The 21,986-nt window shown below is 37.9% G+C and overlaps 1 protein-coding gene across 1 annotated transcript in view; it reads left to right on the plus strand.

The window, feature by feature from the left end:
- Positions 1-21,706, plus strand: part of MCM10 (minichromosome maintenance 10 replication initiation factor) — a 34,694-nt gene extending 12,988 nt beyond the window's left edge. The window contains exons 9-20 of the mRNA XM_081297108.1: positions 852-968; positions 1,779-1,978; positions 3,357-3,457; positions 4,056-4,166; positions 4,246-4,363; positions 7,363-7,591; positions 8,655-8,799; positions 9,540-9,658; positions 11,378-11,491; positions 12,021-12,166; positions 20,026-20,068; positions 20,512-21,706. Coding sequence (XP_081153234.1) covers positions 852-968; positions 1,779-1,978; positions 3,357-3,457; positions 4,056-4,166; positions 4,246-4,363; positions 7,363-7,591; positions 8,655-8,799; positions 9,540-9,658; positions 11,378-11,491; positions 12,021-12,166; positions 20,026-20,068; positions 20,512-20,595 — 1,527 coding nt within the window. The 3' untranslated portion in view covers positions 20,596-21,706. The remainder of the gene's footprint in view (positions 1-851; positions 969-1,778; positions 1,979-3,356; positions 3,458-4,055; positions 4,167-4,245; positions 4,364-7,362; positions 7,592-8,654; positions 8,800-9,539; positions 9,659-11,377; positions 11,492-12,020; positions 12,167-20,025; positions 20,069-20,511) is intronic.
- The last annotated feature ends 280 nt before the right edge of the window (positions 21,707-21,986 follow it).

Consider the following 21,986-nt stretch of genomic DNA (forward strand, 5'->3'; position numbering starts at 1 on the left):
TGAAGTTCCAGTCATCACTGTGGAGCAGAATACTGTATCAGATATTATTCCCAGAAAAGGACTCGAAACACCTTGCCAGTTTCTGCTAGGCAAGAGGCTTATGCACAAACCCGACTGCCAGAGTTTGAGTCCATTGATGCTGAATGCTCTCACAAGCCAGGCAAAGTAACTTTATTACTTAGGTTCTAATAATCCATAGAAGCCCATGATCCATAGTGAACTGATCCCCCTAAGACTTAGGAAAACTAGCCAGTTTCCAAAAGTACTCTACTCTAGACTGTATAACACACCAACCTCAAGTATTATAAGAGGGTTGAGGATAAAATCTAGGCTCTTCAGGACAGTTCCTCCTTATATTAGGACCTGTGTTCATAATACATTCTGCCTGAGAATTGCAAGCAAGAAGGGGGAGAACTGGTTTTCCTCCTGCAATCATATCACCATTCAAGGAAGCAAATGAAGAGGAAGGATGAGCCGGCCACTATCTCCTACTAGGAAAGCAAGGGCTTTCTTACCAATTCCTGCTGAAATCTCATTGGCTAAGACTTAAAGCTAGACCATTACTAGCTATAAGGAGTGCTGGGAAAGCAAAGTGGGATCCCTTTTCTGAGGCTGAGCTTTTACAAGTCCAAACAAAGAAACAATTCTGATAGCCAAGAAGAAGGAAGAGATCATTACTGAGAAGAAAACTGAATGTTTTCTCACTTCTAAATCTCTTTTATAGAGCCCCCATCTTAAATTCCTTTGGACCAATAAAGTCTTAAATCAGTACCAACCATTCTTTTATCCATTCTTGCTACTAAAAGACCCTGTCTTTGTCTGCTTTTAACTCTGCCTTTTTTTTCCTTTAGGTATGCTTGTCTATTGATCATCCTCAGAAGGTTTTAATTATGGGTGAAGCTCTTGACTTGGGAACATGTAAAGCCAAGAAGAAAAATGGAGAGCCTTGTACACAGACTGTTAATTTGGTTGGTTTCAAACCTAAGATGGCTTCTGCTAAAGAAAAGTGATTAGGATTAGAGTTTAGGTATTTAACTGTAATGATTAAATTGGAATAGAGTTTCCTACTTCACAGGAATACTCAAAATGAGAAAGTGAAATCTGTGGTTAATAATTGCCAGTTTAAAAAGCTAAGGATAGGGAGGTTTTCACTGCCAACAATGATGAAATACACCAGGAACTTATACTGTAATATAACTTCCTTATGACTGTTTTAAGAAAACAAAAATAGCTTCATTGATATGTGATGCATATACCATACAATTCACCCTTTTAAATATGCAATCAGTAATTTTTTAGTATATTCAGAATTGTGCAACCATCATTACCATGTAATTCAGAATACTTCCATTACTTCAAAAAAAAAAACCCATACCCAATAGCAGTCATTCCCCAGTCCCTCTTCTCCTACCCTCTGGTTAGCACTAGTCTACTTTCTGTGTCTGCATTTGCCTATTCTAAATAATTCATAGAATGTGACCTTTTTGACTGATTTCTTTTGCCTACCACATCTTTTAAGTTTCACCCATATTGTAATATTCTTTCATTTCTTTTTATGGTTAAATAATATTCCCTTGCATGAACAGACTGCATTTTGTTTATCCATTCTTCAGTTGCTTGACATTTGAGTTTCTACATTTGGCAGATATGAATAATGCTGCTCTAAACATTTAGGGGACTCTGCATGTAGATAGTGTTGTGAGGCTGAAAAGAGGCTCTTTCTGCCTGCAGCTCCCAGGGCTTCAACCCTAGTCCTCATCAGCTGCTCTTCTTTGCAGAACGACTGTGAGTACTGTCAGTATCATATCCAGGCTCAGTACAAGAAACTCAGTGCAAAGCGAGCTGATTTGCAGTCCACCTTCTCCGGAGGACGTATACCAAAGAAATTTGCACGCAAAGGTGCCAGTCTAAAAGAGCGCCTGTGTCAAGATGGTTTTTACTATGGAGGAGTGTCTTCTGCATCATATGCAGCTTCCATGTAAGACATTCTCAGGGCTTCTTTTGGGGCAAGAGTTTTGTTTGTTTCCTAAGAGTAAACCCAATGGTTGGACTTTCTGTAACTGACCTAGGATACTTGTCCAGGTTTTATCTTTCATAGTTTATTGCCTGCAATGTGATAGACAGGACTTCTGTTCTTAGAGAGCAAAGCATACAGAAGGGAGTGATTAAGCAGTCATGGTCTTTAACACAGAGCCCGTACTTTTTTTTTTAGCTTCTAACACAAATGGTGTGATTTTGTGGGGGCTGTCGGTATACCATTAAGAGTAAGCTCATCATAGTCTTAATAGCCCTTGAGTCAATTCTGTTGTGACTATTTGATCGAGGTTGCAGACCTCTTAGAACCCAATTTAAATTTAGTGAACACACCCTGTGAAGTCTCACATGGGGTGGGGATGCTGCAGGGCAGACACTCATTGCCCCTTTCTGGGGATCTCAGACTGTCTATAGAGTCCCTGAAATAGATGGTCAATGGCCCTGTCACTATATTGTAAGGAGCACATCAGAAGATATGACAGGTGGGACTTGGCACAAAGGAGCTTTAGTTGGTTTATCATTAAACAAATTTTGTTCCCAATACAACAGGAATTAGGCAAGAGGATTCACACTTCCTGTTTATTTAATAATATCAAACCTATTTTTATGATTTAAAATAATTACAGTATTTTTTCCACATTGCTAAAAAGCAATGTGTGTGCATTATTTTAAAATAAGAATATGCAATTCAACCAAAAGAAGAAAGTAAAAGCCACCTATAATCCTATCACCTAGAAAATGATTAGCTGTTTGGTTTTTAAGCACCCAGGTTTTTATTTTTTTTAAGTTTGAATTTTTGGTAGTATTAAGTGAGCCATATTATACTTATACATTTCTTTGTGAACCCTTTTTTTCCTCACAATATAATGTTTTCCTAGTCAAATATTTAATGTCATTATTTTTCGTGGTTACCTGCTATTCTTATTCTTGGCTCTTTTAAACACTTAGAGGAACATTAATGGTGATTCTAATTTATAACATCATAAACTAAGCTATCCTCAATTTTTAGTTATTATCCTCAATTTTGACACAAAGCTTAATCATCTTAAGACAAATTCCTGGACTTCTAGAATGTTGACATATTTTGTATTTCTTTTGCCCTTCCAGAATGGGCTCAGGCAAATTTGTAGGTTGCCTCTTAGTCTCCACATAAACCAGTTACACTGCCAGGTCATGGCATTAGTAAAGCCTACTTACATGGTGCTTTGAGAGACTTCAACAGTTAGTAGTAAATACATTGAATATTTATTTCTGTGACCTTTACTCGTCAGAGCATTGGAGTTGGTGCTTTTTCTTTCATGGTGTGGCTCTTTTCATTTCAGTGCTGCGGCTATTGCTCCTAAGAAGAAGGTTCAAACTACTCTAAGTAATCTGGTTGTGAAGGGCACAAACTTGATCATTCAGGAAACTCAGCAAAAACTCGGTAACTTAGTTTCTTCTTCATAAATTTCTTTCTCCAGTTGAAATATGTTTTATTTGGCTTATACTCTTAAGTGCTGAATATCCAGCCGTCACTCGTACTTAATGCATAATATGGCCTAAGCTAAAGGCATGAAGCCCAGTAGCAAGACATAATGGAAATGTACATGTTGGTCTTAGCGGTGCCTTGGCTTTGTGTGCTTTAAGATTTCCTAATGTATCTGGGTCAGACTCTTAAGAATCAGTGGTTTTAAATTCCTGGTCAGTCCTATCAGTTACCTTTTGTTAATTCTAAATCAGAGAATGCCAGCCTACTGTGTACTTTTGGTCTTAACATGGCCGGGGCCTAGCATAGAAATAGTGTCTGAAACAACCCCACAGATATTAGTGCCTAGTATTCTAGTTATTACTAGAAATAACATACTTACGATACCCTTGCAGTCCTAGACAGATGTTAGGGCTCAAGGGCTCTGTATTTTCTCTTGACATTCCATTTGCTTTATTTTAAGTGATGAGTACAGGTTTTTTAAAATGACACATCTTATGACATCAAACCATCTGAATTTTGGATCCTTTCTAAAGCCGATGTTTGCACATCCCAGGAATACCCCAGAAGGCCTTGTCTTGCTCTGAGGAGTTCAGGGAACTGATGGACCTGCCAACATTTGGAGCCAGAAACTTAAAAGAACACTTAGCAAAAGCCAAGTCTTCAGGTACAGTCAGCTCACAGGCAGCAGTGTGGGCCCTAGTTCTTGGCTCTCAGGGAACCCCTAAGATGGGCTTGTGTTTCAGGGTTCATGGGAAGCTCAAAACCTGCCATCCAGTCTATCTCAGCATCAGCCCTCCTGAAACAGCAGAAGCAGAAAATGTTGGAGATGAGGAAGAGGAAATCAGAAGAAATTCAGAAACGGTAAGAGGAGCAGATTTAACATTCACTGTTTCGGTAACTTATCTTGGGAATCCTTTGAATTTCTTAATCGATTTCAATTTCAAAATGTGACTTCAGATTTGGTTGGATACGTTTGTGTCATAACCCGAAGAGCACTGAAGGCTCTACATTTCTAACTTAGGCTAGTGACTCCTGAAACCAGATATAGATTAGTTAGTACCACTGTGGAAAAAGAGAAAGGAGTGAAGCATGAAGAGGATTTTTATAGAAAGGGAAGACATGTTCACTTATTTGGCTCTCATTTTTTTTATTTTGTTAGAATTAGGTTTTTAAATATAGGCAGAGCCAATGAGTAAATTGTTATACTTAGTTATTCAAATAGATGAGAAAAATGAGGCACTAAAAATAAGGAGTCATTTTTTGAAGTAAAATCAAGTAGAAATAGGGAGGGTGGACAAATCAGAAATTCCTGAACTCAATTTGTTTGGATAGTGTTAACAACCACTGTTTATAGGTGCTTAACATGCACCAAGCAGTCACTCCCTGAATATAGCATTTCATTCAGTCCTCACAATAACCTGAGAAGGTTTTATGGTCCTGGTTTCACTGATGATGTAACTGAAGATAACAGCCGGGTTTCAGCCTCCACCCATTCTACTCCACTGTTTTAACCAATCTGCTATCCCAAGTCTGGGCTGCTAAAAAGGTGGGTAGTTACATGGAAACTCAATTAAAAGTCAAGGGGAAATTCTTTGGAAAAATAAGAGAAAGGTAAGAAGGGTTTGGTCTCAGCTTAGTTTGAGATTCTGATATGATACCTACAGAAGTTATTTATCATGTGCCTCCAGGTAACATAAATATATATATGCACATGAAAATATATTGGGTTGTGAGCCTGGTGGGAAATAAATAATACCTGTCAGCTAGAAGGCATTATAGTATGACATTTTTCAGGATTTTGCTGGCAAAACAAAACATAACCTTCGGGCAGGATTTGATAAGCAGTTTGCAAACTAGCCTAGACCTCATAGGAGTGCTCATTGATAGAGAAAGGAATACTGGTCTGAGATTACCTGCTACCAGTTGTGAGTCTGTTATTTGTAAGCAATGTGATCTTCAGCCTCAGTTTCTTCATCTAAAAATGAAGAGTTTGAACGAAATGATTTTTGAGATTCACTATTTTGATGTTGTTGTATTCTTAAATTGTGGGTTTGTTTTTTTAAAATATAAGAGCATTTTACAAAAAGAATTTGAAGACTACCAAAGGTTTTTTTTAAATTTTTTTTATTTGTTCTAATTAGGTATACATGACAGTAGAATACATTTTGACACATTATACACAAATGGAGCATGACTTTTCATTCCTCTGGCTGTACATGGTGCAAAGTCACACCAGTAGTGTAATCATACATGTATATAGGGCAATGACGACTGTCATTCTACTGTCCTTCCCGTCCCTACACTCCCTCCCTTCCCCTCACTCCCCTCTACAAAAGCCAAAGTTCCTTCATTGTTCCCAAACTCCCTTCCCTGCCATTCCCTCCTGCCCATGTATACACACTGTGGATCAGCATCTGCTTATCATAGAAAACATTCGGTCTTTGGTTTTTTGAGTTTGGCTTATTTCACTTAGTATGATTTTCTCATTTACCTGCCATGTCATAATTTCATTCTTCTTAAGCCTGAGTAATATTCCATTGTATATGTACCACATTTTCTTTATCCATTCATCTTTTGAAGGGCATCTAGGTTGGTTTCATAGTTTTGTTATTCTGAGTTGAGGTGCTATAAAACATTGATGTGGCTGTATTACTGTAGTATGCTGATTTTAAGTCCTCTGGGTGTAAACCGAGGAGTTGGATAGCTGGGTCAAATGGTGGTTGCATTCCCAGTTTTCTGAGGAATCTTCATGCTGCTTTCCATAGTAGTTGCACCAATTTGCAGTTTCCCCAGCAATGTGTGAGTGTGCCTTTTTCCCCACATCCTTGCCAACACTTATTTTTTTTTTTAAAGAGAGAGAGAGAGGAGAGAGAGAGAGAGAGAATTTTTAATATTTATTTTTTAGTTCTCGGCGGACACAACATCTTTTTTTGTTGGTATGTGGTGCTGAGGATCGAACCCGGGCCGCACGCATGCCAGGCGAGCGCGCTACCGCTTGAGCCACATCCCCAGCCCTTGCCAACACTTATTATTACTTGTATTCTTGATAATTGTTTTGACTGGAGTGAGATGAAATCTTAGAGTAGTTTTGATTTGCATCTCTCTAATTGCCAGAGATGATGAACATTTTGTCATATGTTTGTTGGTCAATTCTGTTTCTTCTGTGAAGTTTCTGTTCATTCCTTAGCCCATTTATTGACTGGGTTATGTGTGTTTTTTTTTTTTTTTATGTTAAGTTTATTGAGTTTTTTATATATCCTGGAGATTAGTGCTCTGTCTGAGGTGTGTATGGTAGAGATTTTATCCCATTCTGTAGGCTCTCTCTTCATATTATTGTTACCTTTGCTGAGAAGAAGCTTTTTAGTTTGGAGATTCACTCTTTTTAAATAACTCTTAAAACCATGTGTAATCACCATGAAGGTTACAGTGCCTCTCTATTAAGGACTTCCAAACGCATCCTATGTTTTTTGTCTTCCCAGTTGAGTAAACTAAAATGCAGAGGGATTCAGTGAGGTCCTGCAGGTCCTAGAGCTAACCACAGGCTGGGATTCTGTCCACACCTTAGCTTCAGGACTGAGCCCTGCAGAAGACACCCATTGGAAAGACAGTTGGTGGTGAAAGAGTTCATCAGTACTAAAGTATACAACAGTCAGAGCTTATTCAATGAAAAGTCAATTAATCTAAGTGTTAGAGTTGTTCTTGTGTGTAACTTGAATGATTAAACTAGGAAGAAATTATTTTAAAAACAAACTTGTTATCAGCTGGTGGCCTGCCTAGAGTCTCTCAGTCCAGTTTGAGTTCTGGAGTTTCCATCTGTGTAAAACCGAGTGTATGTTTTATTTGTGCATGTTTCTTTAAAGATTTCTTCAAAGCTCCAGCAAAGACCAGAGACCAGCTGTTCCATGCTCATCTCAGCTTCCCACTTTTCAGTCTCCGAGAACAGGGGCTAAGTTCCCAGGGCTGGAAGGCACAGTGGCCACACAAGTGCCTAAGCTTGGCCGAGGCATCTCAGAAGGGGAAGATGTTCTTTTTTTTGATGAATCACCACCACCAAGACCAAAACTGAGTGCAGTTGCAGAAGCTAAAAAGGTAACTGGCTTCTATTTTCTTTAGTGCTTGATTTTGCATTCCGTAAGACACAGCTTGGGTGTCAAACTATATACTCATGTTCACTAGATTCCTAGTGGTTATTTACCAATCGTGTTATGTAGAGTAAAAGGAACTTTAAATGATAATGGTATCCACATACCATTCATTTAATCTAAGAAAATTGAGCCCTGTTTCAACTATTCTTAATTAGGCTAAAAGAAATAGCCTCCAGGAAAATATTGCTTTACAGCTAGAGACATTGCTGTTAGGGAAAAAATTAGAATTTTTGAGGCAAGACTAAAAACTAGTGGTTTAAAGATTCCTTCTTTAGGGTGAGGGTGTAGCTCAGTGCTACAGTGTGTATTTAGCTCACACAAGGCCCTGGGTTTGATCCCAGCAACCAAAAAAATAAAAAAGAATTCTTCTTTAAAAAAAACCTTATACAGAAGTCCAGTCTGTCAATAGATGAAAGCTAAATAGAACACTGCCCTAGTCCCTTGATTGAACTTCTTTCTGCTTTTCTCTAATCACAGTAACATCAATAATAACAGCAGTTGCACATATTGAGTAATATTACTCTGTGCATGCCATGCTCGTCCTATGTGCAGGTATGTGCCTTGTCTCATTGAATCCAGACAACTAGAACCTTATAATAAGACAGGTCAATGCTATCATCATCCCCTTTTATCAATGTAGAAACTGAGACTGAGAAATGAAGTAATATTACATGCTACTCAGGGCCTGAGCTGGAATTCTACCTGAATTCGGATTCTAAAACTTACAAAATGATCATGTGATCCCCTTTATAGATCTAGAAGCCTGTAGTCTGTGATATTAAGCTATTTGTTTCATTTAAGTAAACTGAAATTTCATTCATCAGTTTATAGACCTGTCTGTTATTAGATTCTAATAATTATTACTAATTCTAGGTAAGATGAAGAAATACTCTGTCAATTTCCATCAGAAAATAGACAAACTCCACTGGTTAATATCTGGAAAGGGGAAGATGCTTTGGGTGCCTATTTCATCTTTAGATTCCTAGCTTCTTCTCTTTTTTTTCTAGTTGGCCGCTATCTCCAAATTAAGGGCAAAAGGCCAGATTCTTACAAAAACTGATCCAAACAACATTACAAAGAAACAAAAGGACTCCCAGAATGTCCTGGAAGTGAAGAATCGTGTAGAAAAGAACAATACATTTTCTCCTCAAGGTAGTAACCATAACCAGTGCTCTGATGCTAAGTCTTTTTTTTTTTTTTTTTTTTTTTTGGTGGTGGTGTTGGGAATCGACCCCACGGACTCACACATGTGAAGCAAGAGCTCTATTACTGAGCTATGTCCCCAACCCTTTATATTTTGAGTTGACTTGAACTTGCGATCTTTCTACTTGGCCTTCTAAGCAACTGGGATTATAGGCATGCACTCCTATGCCCAGCCCAAGTCATATTTTCACTTGCATTTCCCCCACATAAGATTTAAGATTGAAACTGATTGTGTTTTTATAACCACATTAAATTGGAATGAAATTAATACACAATTTGAACCATCAGGAAAAAGATTCCTCATGAATCTTTGCAGAATGCATTAGCATGAAAATTTACTTTGAAATAAATAGAATTCCTTTGTTTTAAATTGCGGTTCATTTTTAAAACTCCGTAGTTAGTAATGCCATTTTTTAATTGGTTTATAAATAGGATTTTTCTTGTTATCTGTTATCATAATCAGATCCTTATGTTAAAGTGAAAGAGATATTCTGATCCAGTGGTCAGATCACCCCTATATTCTACTGCTTGGCTCACTCCCTGAGCTTTTCTTCATGGTCTCAAGGTTGAAAGACCCAATAGAGAGTCGGAGGAAGCTAAACATCTGAGGCACCATTGGCAGGGAACAGGGATGCTATGCTGTCTCAGATTTCTCTGTTACATTTAACATTTTTTTCTTTCTGCTCTAGCTGAGGATGAATTGGAGCCTGCCAAGAAAAAAAGGAGAGAGCAGCTCTCTTACCTGGAATCTGAGGAATTCCAGAAAATTCTAAAAGCAAAATCAAAGCACACAGGCATCCAGAAAGAGGTAAGAACCCCCCAAATCAGAAAGATGTCAATGTCCTTCAAACCTGAGGTGCTTTGTTGTACAACAAAGAACTGTCTTGTACATATGTCAAGAAATAACTAGGGCAGTTTGTTTGGGTTTGCTTTGAAAGGCAGGAATATTTCAAATAATTTTAGCTTTGCTCTTGTCCTTATACTGAAGAATAGCAATTTGTTTATTATTTCAACAGACTTCAGTATATAAAATTGTTTTCATGTAATTATGGTTATGAGATTATGTGTAAATGGCCCGATACTGCTTAATATTTTCTGCCTTGCAATATGGAAAGGTATTATTTCCATTCAAATATTTTAATGTTGACATTTCAAATGTTCTACATCAATAGTTAACCTCATTACTCCCAAAGACCATTTTAATCAGAAGTACTTTTTTATTGCTCTTTATCATAAAATAAAATTCATGAATGATATGTATTACCTATACTTAAAATTTCAAAGATATAAGTATGGTATCCTAAATAATATAAAAATTTTTAAAAAGAGGAAAATAACGTTTTTAGAAATGCTTGGGCATAGCTTACCCTAAAAGAAATAATGAAGTAGTTAGAGGCTTGAATTTATAAATGTATATGACACAGCTGGAAATGAGAACTCATGTAGTAGCTATGTTTTCTTGTTAAGTACCATGAGCCTATTTTTTTTAAACAGTGAATTATCCTGGAAAACCCTCAGTGTACACAGAAATTACCTAGATGTGCTCTTGGAATATATAATGTATGTTAAAACCATGCACAAATAACTTAGGGTTATATATAAAACGGATTTATATGTAAAACCTATAATTAGATTTCTCATGCACATGGATGTCCCATAAATACACAGAAGCAAATGGGATAAGGAACAATCTTTTGTTTTGTAGGGGACTGTTCTGTGCATTGCAGACCGCATAGCATCCCTTTTCTCTGCCAGTGGTGGAGATAGCAATCATGACAATAACAAAAAAGCACCACACACATTCTCAAAATGTCTCTGGGGCTAGTGTTGTTTCCACTTAATGCTGATATGCCAGATGATCTTCACTCTTGATTACCAAGTAACAAGACGGTTATAAACCATCTTTCCACTGGACTTAAAACTCAGGCAATTGAAATGTCAGAGCTAACTCCTAAAGGCCGTAGAGATGAGCTCCTTCCTCATGGGGCCTCAGATACTGAACTCTTTTGCCTTGTGCAGCTGTGCCAATTCAAGCTGTGTCCACATTCTATATTAAACACCTCCCTCCCCTCATCCTTTCTCTTATTCCCAGCACCCAGGAAGTTCTGCCAAGTGCTCAACCTGGGACCAGTACCTAGTAAATGGGGCTGTCATCACTGGAGATCTCGAGCATGTTCCCCCCATAGAGTCTGTATTAGAACAGTAGAAATAACTGTCTGCTGGTGCACACTGGACCTAATGATGGTGTTAATAATGTTAGCTGTTTTTATTTGCATTTGGTGTTTTACAAATCACCAAATGCTTTCATGGTTTTGGTTCTCCCTGATATACATTTTAAGAGCTCATTTCTATTTACCTTCAACTTTGGTTTGAAGTTCTTGAGGTACTACCTAGGGTTCCCTAACATTTAGCCTGTCTCTTCAGTTCTGTGTTGATTATTATCCCAACTGATTATTGTTATTATTATCCAACTATCTAAGCATATGTTGGAATTTGTGCAAATACTCCTGACTATTTTGTCATTCAGTTGGAGGCTGAGCTTCAGGAATGCTATTTCGAGCCACTGATGAAAAAAGAACAAATGGAAGAAAAGATGAGAAGCATCAGAGAAGTGAAGTGTCGAGTAGTGACGTGTAAGACAGTGAGTGTGCCCATTTCAACTTTCTACCATTTCTTCTCTTCACTCCTTTCAGGGATCAAAACTAAAGATGAATTATGTTTTGGTTTTGTTGCTTGTAAAGTTGGAGTGATAACAAGCTTATATATTTTTCATAGACCTTGTAGGAGAAAGTGAAAGAGCTATCGATCAGCCTTTCTAAATAAGTCCCAAGCCTCCTCTATCATCAGTAGCCCATAAGGAGGAGTCTAAGACAAACCATCCTAAGCTGTTGAGAAGTTTACCACACTGGGCTCCTTTGGCCCTCACTGTTGTCCTAATGTCACAGAAGTTAATGGGTACTTCATGCCTGGCTAGAAGTTCAAGTAGACATTAGAAAACGTAGTAATCAGTATGAGGGAGTGTCAGAAATCACTTGATCCACAGAGCTAGTGACATCCCCAGCATTGACCTGGGCAGTAAGGGGATGACACTGTGTACTTGGAACAGAGGGTGGCTACCCAGTCTCTCCTTAAAAGCTCTTCATGGACATGTGGTCTGTTGGTTTGTGCAGTGCGCCTACACCCACTTCAAACCTTTGGAGACCTGTGTCAGCGAGCAACATGACTACCACTGGCATGATGGCATCAAGAGGTTTTTCAAGTGTCCCTGTGGAAACAGAAGCATCTCCCTTGACAGGCTCCCAAAGAAGCACTGCAGGTATGAACTTTGCTTGGGGTTTTCTGTCGCATGCAGGGCTCCTTAAGTCTTTTGGTGTTACAATGTGATGCTGAAAGGATCATAGGAATATTATTCCATGCCTTTTTAGAACTTCTGGATATCCCCAAGACTACAGTTGTCAGTTGGAATCCCTGGGAGGCAGGGACACTTCCTTTTCACTGCTATATCCCCAACACTTAATGTGGTGTCTGGCCCATAGAGTTCTCAGAAATGTTCATGGAATAAATGAAATATGTATAGGTTGGGCTGGTGAATGAATATATACACTTATTAGGGACTAAGATAAAGAACTATTTTTCTCTTTCCAAGGATTCTTTTCTTCACTTAAAGTCTCTTTTAACACATGAGAAAATATACATGTTTTAATGTTCTTTTATTTGTTTTTGTGTTTACTTGTGGGTGGGCTCAGATACAAAGGCATAGCTGCTGGGTCACATATACGGTGATGGCATCCTCTTGGGGAGGCTGAGGAATCCTTCCTCCTCCATCTCTGGTCCATTCACCATCCTCCTCGTCTTATTTATTTGTTCTTTTTATCCCCTTCCTCACCCCCTCTTCCCACCTCCTAACATAATCAACCATTCTCACATGATTAATATTATGTTTTGTTTTTTTGTAAAATGTTCTGTTTTTATGCACTTTTATTTTGCAGAAATGGTACTATATTAAATGTCTCATATTAATGTCTCTTTTCACTCAGTGTTTTTAGGATACCTCTGTTTGCTCTCTCTTTGCTCTAGTTTGTTCCACCAATTGATAATACTGCTCCATGACTAGCATTCATCACATTCATCCATGGATTTCCATACCCCTTACTCACCCCTTAGGTCCTCATAGAGTCTGGTATAGGAGATGTTTTGGCGTGAACCCAGGATTAGAACTGACCAGATAGTATTAGGCTGCTCTCCAGAGTGACCAGGCCAGTCGTCCCTCCATCAGGCCTACACAGGGGCCTCCATATCCCCCTGTCTTCAACACATTTTTGCCAGAGTACAAAGCAGCATTCTGATAGTTTGTTAAAATTCTATGTATTTGGGTATTGATATTTTTAATATCAGTTCATATGTTTTTCTTTTTTGTATTTTCTGTTACTATCTCTTATTAATTACCCTACTGGAGTTTCTTTTTCTTCTTTATTTATAGATGTGTCTTAAGTATTTAAGATCTTAGTCCCATATAATTTTTTTATATGTTTTACTTAGTTACATATGACAGTACAATGATCTTGACATTTGAATCAGATGGGATATAATTTCTCATTTTTCTGAGTATACAGGTTGCAGAATCACATTGGTCATGCAGTCACATATATACACAGTAATAATAATGTCTGTTTTATTCTACTATCCTTCCTATCTCCCCAACCCCTCCCCTCCCCTCCCATCACTTCTCTCTACCTAATCTAGGGTAATGCTATTTTTTTTTTTTCTCACATCTTCATACATGTATTTTGTATAACAATGAGGGTCTCCTTCCACCATCCATGCAATTCCCTTTCTCCCTCCATTTCCCTCCCACCCCTCTTCACTATGTAGAGGTAATCTTCTTCCCATGCTCTTCCTCTCTTCCCCATTTTGAGTCATCCCCCTTATATCAGAGAAGACATTTGGCATTTGTTTTTTTGAGACTGGCTAACTTCACTTAGCATAATCTGATCTAATGCCATCAATTTCCCTGCAAATGCCATGATCTTATTTTTTAGTGCTGAGTAATATTCCATTGCCACGTTTTTTTTTTTCTTTGTATACCCTAGAGAGCTCTATCTGATATGTGAGAGGTAAAAATATGTTCCCAGGATGTAGGCTCCCTATTCACCTCACATTATTTCTCTTGCTGAGAAAAAACTTTTTAGTTTGAATTCATCCCATTTGTTGATTCTTGGTTTTAATTCTTGTGTTATAGGTGTCTTATTAAGGAAATTGGGGCCTAACCCCACCTGATGGAGATTAGGGCCTATTTTTTCTTCTATTAGACGCAGAGTCTCTGGTTTAATCCCTAAATCCTTGATCCATTTTGAGTTAACTTTTGTGCATGGTGAGAGATAGGGATTCAGTTTCATTTTGTTGCACATGGATTTCCAGTGTTCTCCCAGCACCATTTGTTGAAGATGCTATCCTTTCTCCAGTGCATGCTTTTAGCACCTTTCTCTAATATAAGGTAGTTGTAGTTTTGTGGGTTAGTCTCTGTGTCCTCTATCCTGTACCATTGGTCCACCAGCCTGTTTTGGTGCCAGTACCATGCTGTCTTTGTTACTATTGCTCTGTAGTATAGTTTAAGATCTAGTATAGCGATACCACCTGTTTCACTCTTACTGCTTAGAATTGCTTTAGCTATTCTGGGTCTCGTATTTTTCCAGATGAATTTCATAATTGCTTTTTCTGTTTCTGTGAGGAATGCCATTGGGATTTATATCTGAATTGCATTGAATCTGTATAGTACTTTTGGTAATATGGTCATTTTAATAATATTAATTCTTACAATCACCTATCCATGAGCAAGGTAGATCTTTCCATCTTCTAAGGTCTTCTATTTCTCTCTTTAGGGTTCTATAGTTTTCATTGTTGTAAATCTTTCACCTCTTTCGTTAAGTTGATTCCCAAGTTTTTGTTTTTTTTTTTTTTTTGTTTTTTTTTTTTTTTTTGAGGACATTGTGAACGCGTTAGATTTCCTCAATTCCTTTATAGAGGATTTGTAACTGATATACAGGAATGCCTTTGATTTATGGGTGTTGATTTTATATCCTGCCACTTTGCTGAATTCATTTACTAGTTCTAGAAGTTTCCTGGTGGAGTTTTTTTGGGTCTTCTAGGTACAGAATCATATCATCAGCAAATAGTGCTAGTTTAAGTTCTTCTTTTCCTATAGTTATTCCTTTGATTTCTTTCATCTAATTGTTCTGGCCAGTGTTTCAAGAACTATGTTGAATAGAAGTAGTGAGAGAGGGCATCCCTGTCTTGTTCAAGATTTTATAGCGAATGCTTCCGTTTTTCTCAGTTTAGAATGATGCTGGCCTGAGGCTTAGCGTAGATAGCTTTTACAACGTTGAGGTAAGTTCCTGTTATCCCTAGTTTTTCTAGTGTTTTGAACATAAAGCGGTGCTGTATTTTGTCAAGTGCTTTTTCTGCGTCTATCGAGATGATCATGTGGTTCTTTAAGTCTATTGATGTGATGAATTACATTTATTGATTTCCGTATGTTGAACCAACCTTACATACCAGGGATGAATCCCACTTCATCATGGTGCATGATCTTTTTGATATGTTTTTGTATCCGATTTGCCAGAATTTTATTGAGGATTTTTGCATCTGTATTCATTAGAGATATTGGTCTGAAGTTTTCTTCCTTTGAGGTGTCTTTGTCTGGTTTTGGAATCAAGGTGATATTGGCCTTGTAGAATGAGTTTGGAAGTTTGGAAGTACTCCCTCTTTTTCTATTTCCTGAAATAGATTGGAGAGTATTGGTATTAGTTCTTCTTTAAAGGTCTTATAAAACTTGGCTGTATATCTGTCTAGTCCTGGGCTCTTCTTGGTTGGTAATCTTTTGATGGCTTCTTCTATTTCCTCACTTGATATTGATCTGTAGTTGTGTGTATCCTCCTGACTCAATCTGGGTAAATTATATGAGTTAAGGAATTTATCGATGCCTTCACTATCTTCTATTTTATTGTAGTATAAGGTTTCAAAATAATTTCTAATTATCTTCTGTATTTCTGTAGTGTCTGTTGTGATATTGTCTTTTTCATCCCGTATGCTAGTAATTTGGGTTCTCTCTCCTCTTCATTAGCATGGCTAAGGGTCTGTCGATCTTATTTAATTTTTCAAAGAACCAACTTTTAGTTTTGTCAATTTTTTTGTTTCTTTTGTTTCAATTTCATCGATTTCACTCTGATTTTAATTATTTCTTGCCTTCTACTGCATTTGCTGTTGATTTGTTCTTCCTTTTCTAGGGCTTTGAGATGTAGTGTGAGGTCATTTATTTGTTGGCTTTTTCTTCTTTTAAGGCATGAACTCCATGCAATGAATTTTCCTCCTAGTACTGCTATCATAGTGTCCCAGAGATTCAATATGTTATGTCTATGTTTTCAATTTCTTCCTTGATGTCTTTTGTAACCCATTGTTCATTCAGTAGCATATTGTTTGTTCTCCATGTGATATAGGAATTTTTCTTCATTATTTTATCATTGATTTCCAATTTCATTCCATTATGATCGGATAAAATGCATGGTAATATCTCTACTCCTTTGTATTTGCTAAGAGTTGCCCTATGACATAATATATGGTCTATTTTTGAGAAGAATCCATGTGCTGCTGAGAAAAAAAGTGTATCTGCTTGATGTTGGTTGATATATTCTATATATATCAATTAAGTCTAAGTTATTAATTGTGTTATTGAGTTCTATAGTTTCTTTATTCAACTTTTGTTTGGATGATCTGTCCAGTGGTAAGAGAGGTGTATTCAAATCACCCATGATTATTATGTTGTGGTCTCTTTGTCTCTTGAACTTGAGAAGAGTTTGATTGATGAACATAGCTGCACCATTGTTTGGAGCATATATATGTTAATGATTATTATGTCTTGTTTGTGAATGGTTCCCTTTAGCAGTATGTAGTATCCTTTATCCCTTTTGATTAATTTTGGCTTGAAGTCTATTTTATTTGATATGAGTATGGACACCCCTGCTTGCTTCCGAGGTCCATGTGAGTGGTATGATTTTTCCCAACCTTTCACCTTCAGTCTGTGTTATGTCTTATCAGGTGAGTTTCCTATAGGCAGCATATTGTTGGATCTTTTTTTTTTAAATCCAGTCTGCTAGCCTATGTCTTTTGATTGGTGAGTTTAAGCCATTAACATTTAGGGTTCCTATTGAGCTATGGTTTGTACTTCCAGCCATGTTTGTTTATTTTTGTTATTTGACTTGATTTGTTTTTCCTCTTTGATTAGTTTTTCCTTTACTGTACTACCTCCCACTGTTGATTTTCATTGTTATTTTTCATTTCCTCTTCATGTAATGTTTATCGTGGAAGGTTTTTATTTCATCTTCAAACCTGAAGCTTAATTTTGCTGGATACAAGATTCTTGGTTGGAACCCATTATCTTTTAGCGTTTGAAATACATTGTTCCAGGATCTTCTAGCTTTCAGAGTCTATGTTGAAAAATCTGCTAAATGTAATCTGCTTCCTTTCTCTTGTGGCTTTTAAAATTCTCTCCTTGTTCTATATGTTGGGCATTTTCATTATTATGTGTCTTGGTGTGGGTCTCTTGTGGTTTTGTACATTTGGTGTCCTGTAGGCTTCTAGGATTTGGATTTCCGTTTCATTCTTCATGTCTGGAAAGTTTTCTAAAATTATTTCATTGAAGAGATTGCTCATTCCTTTGGTTTGGACCTCTATACCTTCCTCTATCCCAATAACTCTTAAATTTGGTCTCTTTATGCTATCCCATATTTCTTGGATGTTCTGCTCATGGTTTCTTATCAACCTTTCTAAGCTATCATTTCGAGATGATATGCTTTGTCTTCATTGTCTGATGTTCTGACTTCTAAGTGTTCTACTCTGCTTGTGATACTCTCATTTGAGTTTTTAATTTGTTTATTATTTCCTTTATTTCCAGGATTTCTGTTTGGTTTTTGTTGTATAACCTCTATCTCCCTGTAGAGTTGATCTTTTGCTTATTGGATTTGTTTATGTATTTCATTGTCAAAGTGATCTTTCATTGTCTGCATTTGCCGTCTAAAGTCCTCCTTAAGACTCCAGTTCATCTGAACCATGTATATCTTGAAATCTTTATCTGACATTTTTTCTGCTGCAGCTATTATCTCCTCTATTTTTGAGTTGTCCTGCATTGTTTGTGGCCCTTTTTTTTCCTTGTTTTTTCATATTGCTCACGTTTCTTTCCAGCTCTGTTTGACTGTTGTGTTATTATTTCTCTCCTATAATTTTGTATTGCTCTTGAATAGTTCTAAGATCTCTCCTTTGTGATGGGAGACAATGTCTAGAGATGTTGGATTCAATTATAGTTTACAATATATTCATTAGCTTCATCAAAGGCATACAGATTCTGGTGACGTATAGAGAACTGAGGGTCAGTAGTAGGACTTTATGTTTAGGGGGAAAGATGTGAGGGTATGGGGCCTAATATATCTTAGCTACTTTGGAGGAGAACTCTAATGAAGAGGGTTATTAACAGGACAATAGACAGGAGGTATTTTAGGGTGGCTAAGTACGTGGGAGGACAATAAGAAGCATAGAAACAATCACCTATTTGCATTTAGTAGTTTACATGTAGTATAAGTAGTAACACTTGGGAGGTTGGGAGAGGAAGAGAAGGAGAAAGAAAAGAAGAAGAAAAAAGGGAGGGGAAGCAATAGAGAAAAAGGAAAGAAAAAAGAGAGGAAAAGAGAAGAGAAAGATAAAAAGAAAAAAGGAAAGAAGGAAAAAGAAAAGAAAGGAAAGAAATAATGCACTCTTAGAATTCTGTTTTCTTCTCTTCCAGTAGATGATGTTGTGCATTCCAGGTTGAGTCTCTGCCCTCAGGATATCGGCTCTCCCTGCCCTGCCGGGTACCTCTCCAATCCCGGTCTCTATCTCTCCTCACTTCTCTTGCCCACCAGGCCCCAAATACTGGGACTCTTTTCTGCAGCCCTGGGTTACTCTGGACTTACGGAGCCCTGGCCACCCCGCGCTCCTGATCAACTGGGGGCTACCTCTGTGTTGGGGAGTTACCAGGTCTTCACAGCTGTGGAGAGGGGGAGTTGGAAACCAGCAACCTGTTCTGTCTGTATTCTCTCTGATAGCCAAGCCCACCAAGAGTTGGAGAGAAAGGTTTCAGGTTATCACAGCTGGGGGGAGGGGGAGATCTGGCACCTTTTCAGTTTCACTCGGATCTGAAATTCATGCCCACCGAGAGCTGGCAAAAAAGGTTTTGTGTTATCACAGCTGGGTATCACACACCTGTTCATTTGCTAATCTCGATGTTCTACTACATCCGCCAAAAGCTGATGCGGTAGATTTTCCAAGATGGCAACCGCCCGTTTGGGCACCAGGGTGTCAGGTGAGGTGTGGGGGGCTAGGATGTTTATCCACTATACCTCAAGTTCTGTCCTCAGTCTGGTGCCCTGTAGTGACCTGGGTCGAAGTCTGGTGTGCTCTGATCTTAAAGGATCTGTGAGCCTGTGTCTCTACACTGCCAGAACTCCACTGCGCTTGCCTCGACCCATCTGCAGCTGGTTCCCAGGCCGCGCTGCTGCTGGCCGGCTTCTGCGCACAGAGCTACTTCTTGCATTTTTGGCTGCCCTTGTAACAAACCACTGTTTAAAATCCTGTCACAAGCTCCATGAAGCTTAAATTTGTGAATGGGGGCTCCTATGCTGAAAAGCGTCCGACCACTCACAGGGAGTCACGCCAGTAACAAGTTCTTCTCTACTTCACTATGTTCTATCTTTTTTTCATTATCTCTCCTCTGTTGAACTTCCTCAAGCCATTTATGTGGGAGTCTTCGCCAAACTGCAGCACAAATTCAGCTTCCTGCGGGCAGCTGGCTCAGTGGAGGGCGAGAGCAGTCCCATATAATTTTAATCATTGCAAGTATATTCCCAAACTATTGATTTATAAGTTGAATCATTAGGGAATTTTTTTTTAATCTCACAGCTTTGTACTTTTATGGTTTTTGTTGTTTTTCTAGTTGTTTTCTTTTTCTCTTACCCCATCCCCACCTTAAAAGTACATAGATAATTTCCTATTGTTTTTTTTCTCTTTAATTACACAGTAAGCCCCATTGTATTTAAGTGTGTTGGCATATACCTCACCACTGAGTAAATCCATCCATCTTTTCTCTTTCAGTAATTGTGGCCTCTACAAATGGGAACGAGATGGAATGCTAAAGGTAGGTGTTTTCATAAGCTTTCTGTTACTGTAACAAACCACTGTGCTAATCAACTGCTCAGTTTTAGGGATTTGAATCCATGGCTAGTTGGCCCCATTGTTTTGGGGCCTGTGGTAAAACTGCACATTGTGGTGAGAATACATGGCAGAGGAGGCCCATTTACCTCAAGGCTAGGAATGAAATAGAAGAGGCCTGGGTTCCATAGTCCCTTCAGAGGCACAACCCCAATGACCTACGACCTCCTGTTATGCCCCACCTGTTTAAAAGTTCCACACCTCCAGCAGTGCCATGCTGAGAACCAAGTCTTAAACATGTGGGTCTTTGGGGTACATATTAGATCCAACTATAGAGGTGGATTACTTCAGTGTTAATTTGTGACTCATTTTAGTGATCCAGGGAAATAATGTTAAACCTGTTCTTATTAAGTACTCTCATTTTTCTAGGAAAAGACGGGTCCAAAGATTGGAGGAGAAACCCTATTGCCAAGAGGAGAAGAACATGCTAAATTTCTGAATAGCCTTAAATGACCCTAACTTCAGATATTTTTTTTCACAATCTGTCTTGCTTCTTGTGAGTCTGGAAAAGCAAGGGACTGCCTCTGCATTGCCCATGTCTCTGATTGACACCATTAGAAACAAAAACTTGTTAATAAGCCCATCCACTTTCCTTAATTACTTTCCTCTGTTGTATTAATTTTACACCAAATATAACTTTGACTTACAGGTGGAAAATCAAGATATCCTGAGCTTTCCTGTTCTCACTTTAGATGACCGCATTACTGCATTCACATAAATTTTTAGAGTTACTCCTTAGTTACACTAAATCTTGGAGGGCTTTCCTTTGAGGTGTTTTAGAACATTGAGCAATGAGTGGGTGGGCCAGGGGTACAGCACAGGTGGGGGAACTTACTTGTAGGCCTTGAAAACATTCCTAATGAGATCAGTCTTTTAATCCTGTTTATCAACATGTATTAAATGCTTTCATGCAAACCTAACAGGTGTTAAATTTTTTTTTAACCTGTCATTAGTAGGGTATTGTGTCATCACAGGCCATTGGAGCAGGGTTGAGCAGTAGCCATTTGCCCTTTATGGAGAACTTGGTGTGGAGATTATAATTTTTACAATAGTTTTTGTTTGTGTGGTTGGTTGGTTTGGTTTTATGGGGGAGTTTTGTTTGGTTGGTTTTGGTACTCTTGTTGTGCATTTTTCCTTTTGGAGGAAAAAAAAAACTTGGCTTTTTAATAGAAAATCACCTTTCATTGAGTTTTATAATGATAAAATGTTTTCCCTTTCAAAACAACAAAAATAAAACAAGTATTTTAGGTAAAAACCATTCAGAATAGCAAATAAGGAACTTCTGAATGGCTGGTGTAGAATTTTCCCCAAAGGGAACCTAAAATATGAAAAGCTTCACATTGGACAAGGAAGAGAGTGCATGGACTGGATTTCTGTGGAAAAGTTCATGATAAAAGAAAAGCTTGATGCTGTTTATAGCAGGTAATTAATGTCTAATGACATTTGTTCTAATCTGGAGCACAGATCTGTTTGCTTAGGTATGTCACTAGTAGCAACAAACTAAGTGGCATTAAAGGTAGAAGAGATCAGTTAGCTTATTAGGTTGACGACAATTTGTGAAAAAGGCCTAGAAATTTTGAAAATTAAAACTATGGCTACACTGTTGGACTATCCTCAATGAGGAACATGTTACTTACTCTGCATGCAAGTCATCACAAAAGCACTTGAAGAACTGATTTAGAAGCTATAAATCAAATTAGGTGAATTTGCAAACATTGAACCACAAATAACCAATGACTATATAGTATTTCCTCAAATACGACCAGATCAGGTATACTCTATTTTGCAGATTAGAAATTGGTTAAGTAATTTAGAAATAAGGGTTGAGACTTATTTGAACCAAG

This window comes from Spermophilus citellus (genome assembly GCF_964194105.1).
Source record: "Spermophilus citellus genome assembly, chromosome: 6".
NCBI classification, from domain to species: Eukaryota; Metazoa; Chordata; class Mammalia; order Rodentia; family Sciuridae; genus Spermophilus; species Spermophilus citellus.